The following is a 17,682-nucleotide window of genomic DNA, read 5'->3' on the forward strand; positions in this document are numbered from 1 at the left end:
TATTTAGTTTATAGAATCCCTACAGAAGTGCAGGAGGAGGCCATTTGGCTCATTGAGTTTGCACCAACCATAATCTCAACCATGCCCTATTTCCATAACCCTATGCATTTACACTAGTCCCCCGAACACTAAGGGCCACCTAACCCATACATCTTTGGACTGGGGGGAGGTCAGGGGGGGTGGGAGGCGGCGGACTGAAGCACTCGAAGGAAACCCACACAGACAATGACCCGAGGCCAGAATTGAAACTGCGTCCCTGGCGCTGTGAGGCAGTAGTGCTAACTGCTGTGCCACCGCTCTGCCTTCCGCACTTATTTCGGATTGTGGGAACAAACCCAGAGAAAACCCACACAGGCAGGGGAGAATGTGCAAAATCCACACAGACAGTGACGATATAGTGGTGTCTTAGTGACTTTTGTCAACACCTGAGGTTTAATTGTGAGCTCTTGGATTGGGTTAAGCCCAAACTTATTAGCGTGATGCACTGCCCACTGTATCTGCACTAAGCTGGAAATAGTTGAAAGCTGCTTTGCTCATCATTTCAACTGGCAAACAGTTTATTCTGGGCTTGCACTTGAAGTCTTAAACTGTACCCCACTGGGAGTTGGTACTTTAAGAAGAGGGGGTGTTTTTTCAAATTTGCACTTAATTGCAGGTTAGTCTAAATAACTGAAACATCCATTTGTGTTCGGTAGTAATGCTGGATACAGTGTGAGCTTCACTTCACTGCAGGGAGCTCAACCTGTTCGCCAACACAAGGACGCAGTGTGATTATTACATAAATGTAACCACGTTGCAATTTTACCACAATTAACTTTTCTTCTATAGAAGATGTAGTGGCAGAATGTAACAGGAAGGAGCAAAGTCTCACCAGAGAATTGTCTGAAATGAAGGAAAAACTGAGTCAAGTGGAGCAAGATTTGCAGCAGAAGCAAGATGAACTTTCCTCTGTCAAACAAGAGGAGGTAAGCGTCATGGAAAATGAGACTGGTTGCAGGAACTTTAATAAATGTTCTTGAGTGTTTTTCATTTTACCACAAGATGCAACAAAGCCCCAAAATCTAGTGCAATTTAGTGTGATCATTATTCTACATGTACAGAAAAAACCAACAATACTCATACAAATGATTCAATCGTTGTAGTCGGTGCCTCTTTTTGTATGGATAATGAAAGAGTCAGGAATCTCAGGATAGAGCTATAAACACACGGCACTATGGTGTATGGCCTCCTCCATAGGGTAACCAAGACAGCTACACAGTATAACCAATTGGGACTTAATTCGGCATCCCAAGACTTCCAAGCAATGAAAGAATGCCTCACAAAAAGGGGGACATCAAGATACTACCATCGGTACATGGCATGGTAGTGTGCGCGCTCATGTATAGGATGCAATAAGCCAAGGATTCTTACATCATGTCAAAGCTGGCAACAGAACAGGTCTCGCTCCCTTCCAGCAATATTGCACACATTATACACATCAGGATTAAAGAATTGTGTAAAGGTTTTTAAAAAATAGACTTAAAGATGAGTAGCATGGTCCCACGTGGGAGACTCGTAAAGAAGGTAAATTCAGATGGGATACAAGATAGTTTGGTAAAGTGGATTCAAAATTGGCTTAATTGTATGGGAGAGTGTGATGACAGAAGGCTGCTTTAGTGACTAGACGCCAGTGTGCAGTGGCATACCACGAGGATCTGTGCTGTGTCCCCTATTATTCATTTATATAAATGACATTGACTGTGGGAGGGTAGGATTATTAAGTTTGCGGATGGCACGGAGATTGGCTGGGTGGTTAACAGTGAGGCGGAGTGTCTTGGGCTATAGGATGGAATGGGCAGATAAGTGGCAGATGGAATTTAACCCTGAAAAGTGTGAGGTTATATACTTTGGAAGGAGTAATTTGACAAAGTACTCAGTGAACAGTAGGACACCAGCAAGTTCTGTGAAACAAAGGGACCTTGGCATGTTTGCCCAAATTTCTGAAAGCGGAAGGGCATGTTAGTGGGGTGGTGAAAAGGACACATGGGACACTTACCTTTATCAATCGAGGTATTGATTACAAAAGTAGGGAAGTCATGTTGAAGTTGTATGGAACTTTGGTGAGGCCACAGCTGGAGTAATGTATGCAGTTCTGGTCACCATATTATAGAAAGGATATGATTGTACTGGAGGGGATGCAGAGGAGATTCACCGGGATGCTGCCTGGGAAGGTTTAAGTTATGAAGAGAAGTTGTGTATGCTTGGGTTGTTTTTGTTGGAGCAGAGAAGACTGAGGGGCGATCTGATCGAGGTGTACGAGATAAGGAACATGGACAGTGTTGATAAGGAGCAGCTGTTCTTAATTGAAAGGTCAGTCACAAGGGGGCATGGGTTCAAGGTGAGGGCAGGAGGTTTAGAGAGGATGTGAGGAAAAACCTTTTGACCCAGAGGGTGGTGAAGGCCTGGAATGTGCTGCCTGGGAGAGTGGTAGAGGCAGGTTGCCTCACATCCTTTAAAAAGTATCTAGATGAGCACTTGGCACATCATAACATTCAGGGCTATGGTTCAAGAGCTAGCAGATGGGGTTGGATGGGAATTCAGATGTTTCTAATGTCAGTGCAGCCTCGCTGGGCTGAAGGACCTCTTCTACACTAAGATTAAGTCATGGCAGAACTTGTGAAAACACAGCTGCTCCTGCACTTGCATCACGTGACCCTAACGTACCTTGTAATGATTCATACTGAATCTCTGCATGCGTAATTACTTTTTTCTCTTAATCTTTTTTAGTTTTATTTGTCCCACTATTGCTTTGTGCAGAGTGAAGGAAGGTTGGTGCCACTTGGGAGAGTTGAATTTTAGTCAAAACATGATGTTGACTCCCATTTCATTGCTGAGGAGAGATGTAGATCCCAAACTGATAAAAGGTGATGTGTACAATTGGCCATCCTCTTGGAGGATGTACACAGTTTAATGGGCATCCTTTATACCACTTGACTGAGTACTTCTCATAACTAAGTATAAAGAAAAAAGGGCAGCAGGCACATGGGATCACCACCACCTGCAAGTTCCCTTCCAAGCCCCACACCACTCTGACTTGGAGCTATATTGTCATCCCCTCAATGGATCAAAAATCTGGAACTCCCTTCCTCGCAGCACTGTGTGCACCTGTACCATGTAAGGTCTAAAAGGACAGCTGAATAATAAATAAAGTTGATTTATTAGTCACAAGTAAGGCTTACATTAACGCTGCAATGAAGTTACTGTGAAATTAGTCACCGCACTCCGGTGCCTGTTTGGGTCAATGCACATAGCCAGAATGTCTTTCAGACTGTGGGAGAAAACCGGAGCATCTGGAGGAAACCCACGCAGACACGGGGAGAACATGCAAACTTCACTCGGACAGTGACCCAAGTTGGGAGGCGTTGTGAGGCAGCAGTGCTAACCAGTGTGCCACCCTAATAGCCAGCTGTTTCCCAGTAGTTGGGTAGCTGAATGACTACCTTGTTTTATGGTTCAGGAGATATGTTTGTGTTACTGTTTGGGTCTGGCTGTAGATTTTTCACTTTGAATATCATAAATGTGATTTTCTTTTCAATGTGTAAAATTTACCACTGCCTTGATTTTTGGTTATTAATCTAGTCTTACTTTGTATGATCTATCATAATGTGAATGTGCACGGGAAATTCTGTGGTCTGTAACTGTTGTTTAACTTCATGCACAGGAGTGAATGTGGCATATTGTTAATTCTGAATTCTCAGATGTGCCTCCGTTGGGTGTAGAACTTACTGCTGAGTTGCAAGATCGTGATTTAAAGCCCAGGTCCAGCAAATTGAGCCCATAATTGAGACAGACGTTTCTATGTAGTATTGAGGGAGTGCTGAACTGCCTCCTTTTCCTCTGAGATACTTGCCGCCTTAAATGTTGAACTGCGGCTCGCTTTTGTGGTTCTCAGCGAGCAGGGGATTTTCTCCCCAGTGTCCTGCCCAATAAACACTGTTCATTTGGTCACTAAATACCATTGCTGTTTTGAGATTTCATGTGCAAAATGACTGGCAGCTAATTTCCTGCATTACAATAGCAACATTTCAAAAGTTTGTGTTTGCCAGAGCTGCACAGCTCCTGATTTCTTTGTCTTGGTCCTAGCATGGGCAAAAGAGCTGAACTCCAAAAAGAGGTAAGAATGACTGCCCTGACACCAAATTAGTTCCGCTTACACAGGGCTTCAGAGTATGACATTTAAACCTGGCAGGCCAATCCCAGTTTAAAGCTGCTAAATTTTGGCAATATGTACAGCATTGAGTAACTGCTCAGAACAGCAGAGGAACTGTTTTCAATTAGTTCATTATGACTATGTAATTTCTGATTTGCTTTGTGTTTAAAAACTGATCTGATCTTTGTGCTTTGTTCTGCAGGAACTGTCTGAATCTTTACGCCAGAAGCTTGAAACCTTCCAAGAAGAAATGACCAAGGAGAAGCTCCTGTTGGAGGAGGAGCTGGAGGGTGCTCTCGATGAGCTGGAACAGTTGCAGCTAAAAGAGGTGGAGGCTGAGGAGTTGGCCAAACAGCTGGAGAAGGAGAACCAGCTGAGAGCGAGAGAGCTGGCAATGCTACAGGGAGACCTGGCTGAGTCAGTGAACTTGTTATCTCATTCTAATGATTAAAAGGAAATGTTAGGTCCACAATGAAACCTAGAAACTAGCAACACTGAAAAGGATTGCATCACTTAGTTGTTTCATTGTAAGAACATGAACATTACAGTGCAGTACAGGCCCTTCGGCCCTCAATGTTGTGCTGAGCTATGTCCAATCCCAAGATCAAGCCATCCCTTCCCTATGGGGTGTTCCATGTGCCTATCCAAAACCGCTTGAAAGTGCCTAAAGTGTCCAATTCCACTATCACAGCAGGCAGTCTATTTCACGCCCCAACCACTCTGAGTAAAGAATCTACCTCGGACATCCTTCCTATATCTCCCACCATGAACCTTATAGTTATGCCCCCTAGTAACAGCTACATTCACCCAACAAAATAGTTTCTGCACATCCACTCTATCAATCCTTCTTATCATCTTACAAACCTCTATTAAGTCGCCTCTCATCCTCCACTCCAAAGAGAAAAGCCCCAGCTCCCTCAACCCTTCCTCATAAGACCTACCCTCCAAACCAGGCAGCATCCTGGTAAATCTCCTCTGCACTCTCTCTATTGCTTCCATATCCTTCTCATGAGGTGGCAGAACTGAACATAATACTCCACACGTAGTCTCACCAACGTCCGGTATAGTTGCAGCATAAAAGAAAACCGATGAGCAAAACATTCTGGGATTGGCAGTGTCCACCAGATGTTCCTTTCTCGTTTTCTGTTTGAGGTGCTTTTTACACTGAGGGGCAAGGTCCTGATAGCCATTGACAGGCTGTGCAAGTTCAGGCCATTGTAGAGTTGGAGTGCCCGAGACACAGCAACTGAATCAGGGTGTCTAGTGTACTGCTGCAACTGATAATGTTTTAAGTGATGGAGAGTTAAGTGGAGCTATTAGCGCACACATTCCTGACATACTGATGGAGTTGATTCGCCAACTCGCGTTGGCATCCCTGGATGCTTGTCCATAAGAATTCACATGGTCAGAATATCTCATCATGTGACTTTATGATATTTGGTTTTCCTTGGTTCCCTGAAGTTAAGAATTTGTTTGTAGTTTGTTACCAGAAGCTGTTGAAAAGGTTTCTAAGAGCCCAGGGCCACCCACAAGCTGGATGAAAGGGAGCTGTTCTCTCCATCTGTTCACACCTTGAATTGTTCCTACACTTATCTTTGTTTCTTCCGCCCATCTGTTGCCCTGTCTCATTGTTCTCTTATTTTAGTTGAGAATCCTGTGATTAGACAGTGCAAAAGTATTCAATTCCTGAGTTTTTATGACACAGTGCATGTTGGAAAAGAGATGTCCATACCACCAGTTTTCTTTTTACTTTCTGCCTTGCACTTAGCTGCATGACCAGTGTTTTAAATTGGTGAACTGATGGTATGTAGCAAATTGTCATTAGTGGATGTCTGTGGTTTCAATGCATAGTGTGTATCAATTATCATGTTTATTTATTACTCACAAGGAGGCTTACATTCACACTTTAATGAAATGACTGTGAAAGTCCCCTAGTCACCACATTCTGAGGTACACTGAGGGAGAATTTAGCATGGCCAATGCATCTAACTTGCTCATCTTTGGATTGTGGGAGGAAATCGGAGCACCCAGAGAAAATTCATGCAGACGTGGGGCAAATGTGCAAACTCCACACAGACAATGACCCAAGCTGGGAATTGAACCAGTTCCCTGGCGCTGTGAGGCAGCAGTGCTAACCACTGTGCCAACATGCCACCTGGTAGTAAATGTCTTTTAGGGTAGCTGTTTAAGTTTTACTCTTACATTTTCAAAGTTACCAGTAATGGAATGAAAGAGTTGAGGTTTGAGTTTCCTTCCATCTATCTAGAATGATGTTCATCAAATGTTTCCACTGACTTTATATTGGCATGGTTGTCCTGATGGTAGCGTCACCTTTGTGATTTGAAATTAAAATCTCTGAACAATGGACACTTTCTAGTCACATATTAAAGCATTTTAGCAATTTAGTATCCAAACTGTTCTAGTTTTCCCCTGGGTGGAGGTTGACTACAGTAAAGACTTGTAATCTGCAATATCAAGTTAATTCTATTGGCACAAAAACTGTTGTTTTCCATGTTAAGTGTCTAGTGTGACTTCTTTCTGAATAGGAAAAATGCTGAACTGGAGAAGATTAATGAAAACCACAGCAAAATTATCAGTCAGCTGCACGAGGAGCAGAGTAAATCATTGAGACAGCTAGGAGACACTGAAGCAGAATTTGCAAGGTATGAAGGTACATACACTATTGTGTATCACTGACCAAAAATGTTTGTTTGATCCTTGAAGGAACCTAAAGTGATGGTAAGGTTATTCTGTGACTTTGTGTCGTTGATTTCTTGCACAGAATGTATTTTTAAATAGACTCAAGAATGTTAATTTAAATCCCTATCTCTCCACATCATAAAGATCACCGTGAGCTTTATTTTGTAGTGAGTTGGTAAGTATTGTGCGTTGTATGTTAATTTGTATAGTATTCTGAAGCTGCACCTGGTCGCTGTCACTCCTGCTGAAGAACACTAACTGCTATAATTTTTATTTAGCTACAAGCTGTCTGTAACTGAGAAAGTGGGATGCCTCCAGGAGAACAATGCTACACTGTTAAAGGAAGTTGCACTGTTACAAGATCAAACCAAAGACAAGCAGCAGCAGTTAACAGAGATCCAGCTATCCAAAGAGAAAGCAAAAGAAGAATATGCAAGGTATATAGTTCAACATAGCGTCTATTCAGTTCCCATTGGTGAAAATGCTAGGATTTTAATTTAATTTTGCAGTGGGCCCACCTATACCTCCTAGTTTTTACAAATCCCATTCAAGTCTAGTGTAGCTTTTATGGACATTAGTCAAGAAATATAGCCATGCATTATGCTGGATATTGTTTACATCCAATTCAATCCAATCAAAGTCTCAGCAAGTGAGACATTCCAGATCCAAGCTGACAAGACAGGCATCCCACGTCCTGTCTTAGGCTTGGTCTACATGATCCAAGCCAATTGGAGAAGGCTTTGCACCTCTTTTGCATCCTAGCCAAAAGGCCAAGATGCCACTTTTTAAAAAATTGCTTCAAATGAAGTCTCGGTATAACCTCATGACTTCAACAAGTGCAGGATGCCAAAACTGCACTTGATCTTGTTTATTGTTAAGAGGCTGCTTGATCCATAAATATCACTTGTGCTTCCTGCTCCCGTCCCTCTTAACCTGCTCCTGTACTTCTGGGGGGAAAAAAACACAAATCAAACACCACATTCCTTGTGTGTTGCTGCACTGTATATGTGAAGAATTAGTGAGCTTTTGTTCCTTGTCTAAGTACTTAAAGCAATCACAACTTCACTTACACCACTTAATGTAGATTGTCATGTAAATCTAGAATTAAGCTGACTGAACTATTTTTGATTGGTACTATGGTGAATGCAGCTTGCTGTTTAGTCAACTCTAGTTTATGAAATATTACTAACAAAATACAAAAGAATTACTTTTAAAAATTGTAACCTATTCCCAAGCCAAGGGTTTCTATTTTCTCTGCTTTAGAGAACTGTCAAGCTCCCAGTTTGCAGAGATCCTTCTCAGTCAGTGCAGACTCAAAAGCGTTAATGAACATGGAATTCCTTTTTCTATTCCTCTTCCACAAAGAATGTTGCTAGAAGCACAGACAAAGCTAGCTCAGAAGGAAGCTGAGATTAGAAAATTGGATGAAGTTTGTAAGCTGAGAGTAATGGAACTTCAAGCGCAATTGGAAGAGAGCAAGACCTGTCAGAAAGTGGAGAAACAAAGGTACAAGCATAATGTTCAATTGATTTTGCTGTGTGTGGTTGAGTCTCTGAGGTTTTGAAATGACTAGTGGATTGTATCTGCAGTCAGTTCTGAGCTTCCAATATCAATTGTTTGTTTGTTCTTTTCAAATAGTCCACGTTTGACCATTGTGTTTGGGACATGGGTATGCTGGCTTATTCTGCTAATGCTAATGGATTTCTTCTTTAAATTGAGGAAGCCTAAATGAAGAGGGAAATTATATAGCGGGAAATTTCAGGATTAAGAAGAATATTATCAGCCTATTCTGGGATGTGCTACCCCTGTGTTAATATAAATTCCAAAGGTAACTGGGTGTTGAGAGGAAGTGTGAAGACAACTTTGCTGCAAGGCATCCAAATAATGGATAGTTACTAACTTAATGTCTTACTGGTAACAATACTGCTATCTGTGTTGAATAGTACCTAACTTGGAGCTCTGGTCTATATCTATTTTATCAATAAGTATAAATGGCTCAGTAACATCAAATTTCTATATTTGTGACTTTCCAACTGAGACTGCTGATTTACAATTGAGAAATTTGTAATTCTGTCCTTGCCTGCTACGTTTATATGTTGCTCATGGACTTTGTGTGATTTAATATATACATACTGGGTGCAATACAAATAGTATTTCTTCTATGCAATTGAGAAGGTTGGCTTGAGAATACAAATTTGTATTCCGAATTAATTTCTTTCTGTTTCAATAGTGCTGCTGTGGATGAGAATTTGGTCATGGAGCTAAAAGCTGAAATACAGAAATGGCAGGTGCTTTATGAAGAGTTACACAACAAAGTTAAACCTTTCCAGGTATGACTTCCCTTCCAACATTAGCTTGAAATCAATAGCACAGAAGTTAATATTTTCTGATTAGAATAAGGAAAGATTATGCTACTAGGAAGCATGCTTTATCATGTTAATAGGGCTGTAGACTTTTACACACATCCAGTCATTCAACTGAAGCTCACTTGCAAGAACCATTCAGGAGTCGTCATTTCAACCATTGGACAAGTTTTTTTGGAAGCTTCTGTACTTTTGTGTACTGGACTTTTGGTGTCTCAGTTTCACTGCAGGGTCTGCAAAAAAAGAACCATCTCCATAGAATTCATAAAATCCCTGCAAGGCAGCAGGAAGCCATTCAGCCCATTTGAGTCTGCACCAACTCTCAAAGAGCATCTTACCCGGGGCGCATATGCTCCCACCCACTCCTGTGGATAATCCACCTAACCTACACAGCTTGGGATACTATGGTCATGCTTTGACATTTTAGTAGAAACAGCACTTTCTCCTGCTTTTAAGCTGGTTAATTTAAACATGTTGCAGGCCTCCACTAGCGAACTTGTTAGTAACTAACAATAAGTGAATTGTGCTCAGAGTAACTGATGGCATGCTATTTCCCTATTGATAAATCTTGGTCCCTGCTACAATCCACAGAGAGATTTAAATAGGTAATTGTAGCTTAAATATATCATTCATTCATTCTACACACATTTAGGGCTCCCAAAAAGTTGTACTCTTATACCATTTTCCTTTTTGTGTATGTTGAGGTTCGTTACTTGGTCTGTGCCTTTGCTTGGATTTAAAATTGTTAGTTTGCCAGATGCGAAATTGCTGGTGGACCTGATCTGTGCTTTTCAAATTATTTTGTGTGAATAGGAGCAACTTGACTCATTTGAAAGGGAAAAGAATTGCCTCCTCAATGAACACGGAGCTACCCAGGAAGAGCTGAATAAACTGAGTGAAGCTTATGTTAAATTACTTGGCCACCAAAACCAGAAACAGAAGATTAAACATGTAATGAAGCTGAAGCAGGAAAACGTGGAGTTGAAGCAGGTAAGCAGCTTTAGCAGCTTCGTGACAACTGCTGGTTTAAAAGTGTCAAAATAATCAACCCCAAAATATTGATCATGTTATAGACCCCACATTGCAAATCTCTCTATTCAGTCAGCCTGCACTGCATAGGAGAGCGTAAAGATGACTGAATTTTCAGAAGACACAGGGTTTTGATCTGGTTTCTGTTATTTAGAGGGACTGTTGTACTACAATGTGCTCCTCTTGTATTAACTGTGTGGGTACAGACCAGAGGCTTGCAGGGTAGTCCTGGTTCTTTGCAGTAGTTTACCACAGTGGTCGTCATGTTGCACTGATGCTGCTGGACTATGAGATTGTTTAAGCCCAATCTGATTTTAGATGAGGTTAAAGACTCCATTTTCCTTGGCTTGATCAGCTAATTTGGCACGCACCAGCATGCTTTCACGAGCTCAATTCTCTGCACAGCAATAGACTGACCATTTCAAGATAAAATAACTATTGGACCATTATGTAGAAGTTTAAAGCCTGTCTATTCCATAGTGTAGGAATTGTAGATTGGAAACACCAACTGCCCTGTTGCAAATTGTCAGTATTGCTTCAGAACTTGAGTTGAGCGCACCAATGTAAAATATTCTTGGTCAGTAAATTCCTGAACATGCCTCTATCTCCTCCAACTGAGTGTTATAACCAAAGTGTTATAACTAAAATTAGTTTCAAGACTTAACAGTGGCACAGTGGTTAGCACTGCTGCCTCTCAGTACCAGGGACCCAGGTTCAATTCTGGCCTCGGGTCACTTACCTCACAAGAGGTTACTGCAGAAGGTCAGAGGACATGGAGTTGGGGGTAGGGTGTTAGCGTGGATAGAGGATTGGTTGTCAAATAGGAGGCAGAGAGTGGGGGTCAATGGGTGCTATTCGGATTGGCGGTTGGTGACTAGTGGGGTGCCCCAGGGGTCGGTGCTGGGGCCTCAGCTATTTACCATTTATATAGATGATCTGGAGGAGGGAACCGAGTGTAGGGTGTCGAAATTTGCTGATGACACCAAGATTGGGGGAAAGGCAAATTGTGCGGAGGGTGTGGAGAGTCTGCAGAAGGATCTAGATAGGCTGGGCGAATGGGCCAGGAAATGGCAAATGGAATTTAATGTTGGCAAGTGTGAGGTGGTCCACTTTGGTAGGAAGAATGGTAGGAAGGACTATTACTTACGTGGCGAAAAACTGCAGCAGGCGACGGTGCAGAGGGACCTCGGGGTCCTTGTGCATGAGTCGCAAAAACCCAGCCTGCAAGTGCAGCAGGTGGTCAGGAAGGCGAATGGGATGCTGGCCTTCATAGCGAGGGGGATTGAATATAAAAGTAGGGAGGTCTTGCTGCAGCTGTATAGGGCATTGGTGAGGCCGCAGCTGGAGTACTGTGTGCAGTTTTGGGCGCCGCACCTGCGCAAGGATATTTTGGCCCTGGAGGGAGTGCAGAGGAGGTTTACTAGGCTGATACCGGAGTTGAGGGGGTTGAGCTATGAGGAGAGGCTGAATAAACTAGGCTTGTACTCGTTAGAGTTTAGAAGAATGAGGGGAGATCTCATTGAGACGTATAAGATGATGAATGGGATGGATAGGATAGAGGTGGAAAGACTCTTCCCGCTCAAAAAAGACAGTAGGACTAGGGGGCACAGCCTCAAGATAAAGGGGGGGCGGTTCAGAACGGAGTTGAGGAGGAACTTCTTCACTCAAAGGGTGGTGAATCTCTGGAATTCTCTGCCCGTTGAAGTGGTGGAGGCTGCCTCGCTAAATATTTTTAAGAAGCAGGTTGATGGGTTTTTGATAAGAGAGGGGATTAAGGGTTATGGGGAGAGGGCGGGAAAGTGGAACTGAGCCACGACAGATCAGCCATGATCTTATTGAATGGCGGGGCAGGCTCGAAGGGCCAGATGGCCTACTCCTGCTCCTATTTCTTATGTTCTTATGTTCTCACTGCCTATGTGTGGTTTCCCCCAGGTGCTCCAGTTTCTTCCCACAGTCCAGAGATGTGTGGGTTAAGTTGATTCGCCATGATTGCCCATTAGTGTCCTGGAATGCGTAGGTTAGAGGGATTAGAAAGGGCCTGGGTGGGATTGTTGTTGGTGCAGACTTGCTGAGCTGAATGGTCTCCTTCTGCACTGCGTGGTTTTTATTTCTACTGAACTAAACTCAAATTACATTGTGAATTTTATAAATTCTAATGCAATATGTCCTTCTTACAGCCATCCATGGTAAAACACATGCATTTACTTTGATCTGGATTAGAAATGAGAATTAAATACAATAATAAGTAAATAAAAAGAACAAATTATATGGAACAATCCTTGAGTTCCAAGGAGTATATAATGAATGTTGCAGCCATTATGGATTGATTTCCAGATAGCTGACTTTGTAGTTGAATAGTTGAATTTTTGATTCAGGTGTTCTGAGAGATTTGTTTATTTTTCAGCTGCAATCCTTTTGCTGACTGAATAGTCAGAGTTTTAGCTATTTCTGCAAAAGGTGGCTTTGCTCATTGTATCTCACATCTTTTTTAGTGGGGAAACTTGCAGCTGCTTTTTTCACATACACAGACTGATAGATCAACACCAGCAGGCTGGGACCAAGCAGGCTTTTAACACCTTCCTATATATGTTTCAAGAGGACTGGAATCCACTAATCTTGTCCAGGCAGTTATAGTAAGAAGTCTCTAACACCAGGTTAAAGTCCAACTGTTGGATTTTAACCTGATATTGTGAGACTTCTTATTGTGTACCCAGTCCAAGCCAGCATCTCCACATCATAGACGGTTATACCCGGGGTCTTCCAAATGGGACTGCAAATATGTTCCTTTGAACTAGTAAAGACAGTCTTTAGACGCTTTAGAAGTACCTTTGTCTTGAATCGCAGGGAGGGGTTCCTTGGAGAAACACCCTGCAGCCATTCCTGTCAATGGCTAACTGCATGTTCCTGATTTATTCTATGGGTTTGCATCCATGTTAAGACAAAACTCTGGCCTTTTTAAAGACTAATATTGCTGTGTTTAATTTCATAGTGCTTTTCTCCATCATGACATCTTTCTTAAATAAGACGACCAAACCTATATATTACTTGATGTGAAATTCAAAATGCTCTGCAGAATTGTAGCAAAACTTTTCCACTTTTTTATATTCCATTCCCTTTGCAATAAATGCAATAATTTAATTTACCTTCATTAGTACCATCGAATTCTACAGGCTCTCTCCATTTAGATATTTTTTACTCATCTTGCCAAAGTGGACACATTCACAATTTACTTCTACCAAATGTTTGCCCACTCACTTAACCTATCTACATTTCTGTGCAGGTTCATGTCCTTTTCACAACTTGTACCTGTTTTGTTCTGGGCTCCTTCCCTTGCCAGAGCAACTTTCCATATCTGTTTGCTTTCTGGGTTTTGACTTTGAATGTTTTATGAATCAATGTTTTTGTAATTGGGAAGTTGCAGTGATATAACTTGTAAAGCGAGGAAATATTTGACCTGGCTATCCTACCTGGCAGGAGCTGACAAAACTTCGAGCCCAGTTATCCAAGGAGAAGCTAACTGAGCAGAAATATCAAGAGCAACATCGCAAAGTTCAGGGCATCAAGCGCTTTGATCCTGCCAAAGCTTTCAAGCACGCTGTAAAAGAGAACATTGCTCCCACAACACCACTGAGAGAAGGTAAACTTGTTAAATATATTCAAACACTCGGCCATTCTGGATACATAATTAGCTCCATTGGCTTTATACGTTGCATTGGCACTCTGTACCAGAGCTGATAGTATTAATCTTAGGATATCAGAGAGTAGCCTTGGCCAGCAGGCTTTCAGGTCTTTAGCTAAGGTATTATTTTATTATTCATCTATGGAAAATGCGTATTGCTGTTTAGGCCAGCATTCGTTGCCCATCCCTAATTACCCTTAGAAAGTTGGAACGGGCTGCTTTCTTGAACCATGAGGTGTAGGCACACCCACAGGGCTGTTAGGAAGGGAGTGCCACTGTAATGTGCCATTTCTTTGATTTGATTTATTATGGTCATGTATTGTACACAGTGAAAAGTATTATTATATCCTTCTATTATTTTTATAACCTCTTGTCTTATCTGTTGATTCGCTGTTAGATTTGTACTCTATTCCTTCCTGGGGGATTAAGGTGGAACCTGATTAATGAAATGAGTTTGAGTGAAGGCAGAAACGTGCCTTTTATTAACCTCAACGCTGTCTAATTGTCTCCTCACACATTCACTGATGTTCCACAATTCTAATTTTAAAGAGATTGTCAATCTCCCCTTAATGTTAAGCAGAGCTGGTATTTATGTCCTCCACAACGAGTATAAGCTAACTTGTCATCAGCCTGCTTCATGGCCCATGTAAACATTCATATATATGATTGAACTTCCTGCTTTCTATCCAAATGATAGATTGCATTGAATTTTGGAACAATTCTGAATTTTAGTTTCATTTCATTCTTAATCACATATGAAGTTTATGGTCTGGAAAATTGTCACCAGTACATTTATTAATCCCATCTGTTTGTTGTAATACTCCATCGATCAGTATTTGCTGTAATATTTTGTGTATGAATCTTTTTTTAACAGGGAGCACAAACTTACTTTGAGCCCTGCAGATCTGAGGTCTAATTCCAAGCCTCCAGGCATTTTGAGTGGAATGAGATTCTGATATTTTGGATCAAATGATTTTATATTCAACTGGTGTGCTGAAGAAGGTCATCATAACCACAGAAGCGGGTTGTTGTAAACCATCTTCCTCCACAGACTTCTGAGTTTTCCCTACTTTAAAAAGAGTCAAGTTTTTTTCATTTGAATATGCATTGATAAATTTCCTCATTATGTGAATTAATTTATGAATGTTCCTTTATCCCTGTAATCCTATTTGTAAGCATTGAATTATAAATTCTATGTGATTTTCTAATCACTGGTTGTTAATATCTGGGAGAATCGTCAGTTCTGGTTTCAACAACCATTTGTGAAGAAAAACGTAACTTGCAAACAGCAAGACACTCAACAGAAATAGCTGCTGATCTCAAGCCATTACTGTAGTTCTGTATTTTGCGCGCTGTACATGTGTGCCCTCACAATCGTGCAGTCAGTGCCTCTCTGTTTATAGTTTAATGGTTTCACTTAAAATAAGATGGTTCTGCTACAAAGGATAACATTGTTACTAATAACACGAGTGTTTAAATGAGAAATTAGGATCATGTGCACTGGGTGTACATTACTTTCCCCGTGCGTGATTAAATTAGATTGGAATGAGGATCATTGTCACACAGACTGGATTGAAACAAGGACGTTCAACTGGACCCATTGCCAGCTTAACTTCCAGTTAGGAAGCACTTAAGTGACTTTGGGTTTCAGGAGACCTAGTCCAAGAGCAAACTTGGCTGATTGAAGCTTTAAGTTGATGGGAAAAAATCAGTCTGGATAGAAAGCCTTTGGTAGGAGGATACTGGTCCTTGGTTTTGCAATTCTTTCTACTGCAGCTCTACGCAAGTGAAGTTCAATACTTCAATTGTCAGCCTGTTTTAGGATATAAACTGAAGCAGAGAAATTTGCTGCAGATACCCAATATTTGTTCTGAAGTGTCATTCTCAGCCTTTTCATTAACTTCTCAATACTTTGTATCCCATTGACAGTTTAACTTCCAATCAATGGTCTTGGTTTATTAGTAGCTTGGAGCTGACCTTCAGTCATTGTATAATATGACTCATTTCACCCACACCCTTGCTGCCTGATATGGATCTTTCCTTGCAGGGGTTGCAATTTAATTATTTAACTCATTACACCATTTGATGTAAATATGTAACATTTTGAGCTGTGTCCTTTTGAGTAGAGAATGATCAGAATTGTGCTTTTATATGTATAAAGATATTAGACATGGGAATAAAGTTGGGTTCCATACTCTGCTTGAGAGGATCGATACTAGTTTTGCATAACTGAAGCAGTACTAAACGGTAACTTTCCAGGAATAAATATCTGAAGTTATTTGTAATTAATAAAAGCACTGTTCTAAGTTTTAATACAGATTGACTTTATTTTACTTTTGTCTCTGGATATTGGGCTTACTATTGTAAGTATTGTGTATTTAGGAAAGTTGGATGATTAACTGTGTACTTATAATAATATATACTCATTGTGTATATACTCATTGCCATTTCTAAATTTTAAAGCTGAATCTCTGTCTGTTTGTCTGTGACCTCAACCAAAGTCAATATGCATGAGCTTTGACAAAGGATCATGTGGACTCAATGTCAGCTCTTTTCTCTGCTTACAGATACTGCCAGACCTGCTGAGATTTTCTAGCATTTTCCTTTGGTTTCAGTATGCATCTCAGTCTGCCTAAGGAACCACTGGGAACTGCATAGCCCAATTTCAGAGCTATACAAGGCTCTTTTGCATTTATAACCTAGAGTCAGCAGGAGCCATGTGGTCTGCTGAGACAAAAGGCCCCTCAAGCGTTCCTGTCACCTTCTGGGGGTTGGGATGTTTAACAGTTTTTAAGACCCAGACAATGAAAGCACATTCTTTGAAGTCCTGATGGGGAGATTGGGGTCATGTGACCTAAGCCTCTGACTTAAGGAACCAGTAATATTGCCTTGCTGAACTGTATGGCTGACTAGCAGTATCACAAAGGAGCTTTGCCCAGGTTGAATACCTGGCCTCATCTACATTGCTTTTGTTGGAATTCTGTGCATTTGGCTGAGTCATAAAGGTTTACAGCATGGAAACGGGCCCTTTGGCCCAACTTGTCCACACTGCCTTTTTTTTAAACCCCTAAACTAGTCCCAATTACCTGCATTTGGCCCATGTCTTTCTATAGCCATCTTACCTATGTAACTATCTAAATGTTTTTTAAAAGACAATATTGTACCTGCCTCCACTGCTACCTCTGGTAGCTTCTTCCAGACACTCATCACCCTCATTTGTGAAGTCAGCATCGCTGGGAAAAATGAATTCTGCAACATCAGCTTGCTGCCTTCCAAAAAAGAATATCTCATTTGACTCTTGATTTTGGAACTCGTATGAATCAACATTTATTTTCTGTATTCTCTGTACTATAAAATCCTTTATGTATTTCCCCTCTGCTCTGGAGTGCAGAGATGATGTTGCAAATCCTCCCATTGCATTTTGTGTGCAAATAAACTGAATTCTGTGGGAATTAATGAAAGGATCTTCCTATGTGCTTTAAAAAAAGGCTTATTGGTAGTGAGTACCATGAGAAATTCTACAGCCATCAAAGAGACAATACAAATGCAAGGTTTCCCCCCTCCCAGCCATTCATAGTTGAGCAGAAACTGCGATATGAGTTTCGATAACAAACTAAATGACCTTGCCTTGTATCTTTAACACAAAAATGATACATTTTTGCATTTCTTAGTTGTGGCTTGTTTGACTCCTACAATTTCTGTGAAATTGCAAGGTTTATTTG

General features: G+C 41.2%; 1 protein-coding gene across 1 annotated transcript in view; it reads left to right on the plus strand.

Moving 5' to 3' along the window:
• The window catches only part of hmmr (hyaluronan-mediated motility receptor (RHAMM)), a 39,961-nt gene extending 22,616 nt beyond the window's left edge, over positions 1–17,345 (plus strand). The window contains exons 14-22 of the mRNA XM_080201042.1: positions 829–965; positions 4,392–4,606; positions 6,736–6,852; positions 7,168–7,326; positions 8,255–8,395; positions 9,120–9,219; positions 10,066–10,242; positions 13,756–13,918; positions 14,835–17,345. Coding sequence (XP_080057168.1) covers positions 829–965; positions 4,392–4,606; positions 6,736–6,852; positions 7,168–7,326; positions 8,255–8,395; positions 9,120–9,219; positions 10,066–10,242; positions 13,756–13,918; positions 14,835–14,854 — 1,229 coding nt within the window. The 3' untranslated portion in view covers positions 14,855–17,345. The remainder of the gene's footprint in view (positions 1–828; positions 966–4,391; positions 4,607–6,735; positions 6,853–7,167; positions 7,327–8,254; positions 8,396–9,119; positions 9,220–10,065; positions 10,243–13,755; positions 13,919–14,834) is intronic.
• Positions 17,346–17,682: the final 337 nt, after the last annotated feature.

Source organism: Carcharhinus amblyrhynchos, chromosome 13, assembly GCF_965287045.1.
Source record: "Carcharhinus amblyrhynchos chromosome 13, sCarAmb.v2.hapA, whole genome shotgun sequence".
In the NCBI taxonomy this organism is placed as follows: Eukaryota; Metazoa; Chordata; class Chondrichthyes; order Carcharhiniformes; family Carcharhinidae; genus Carcharhinus; species Carcharhinus amblyrhynchos.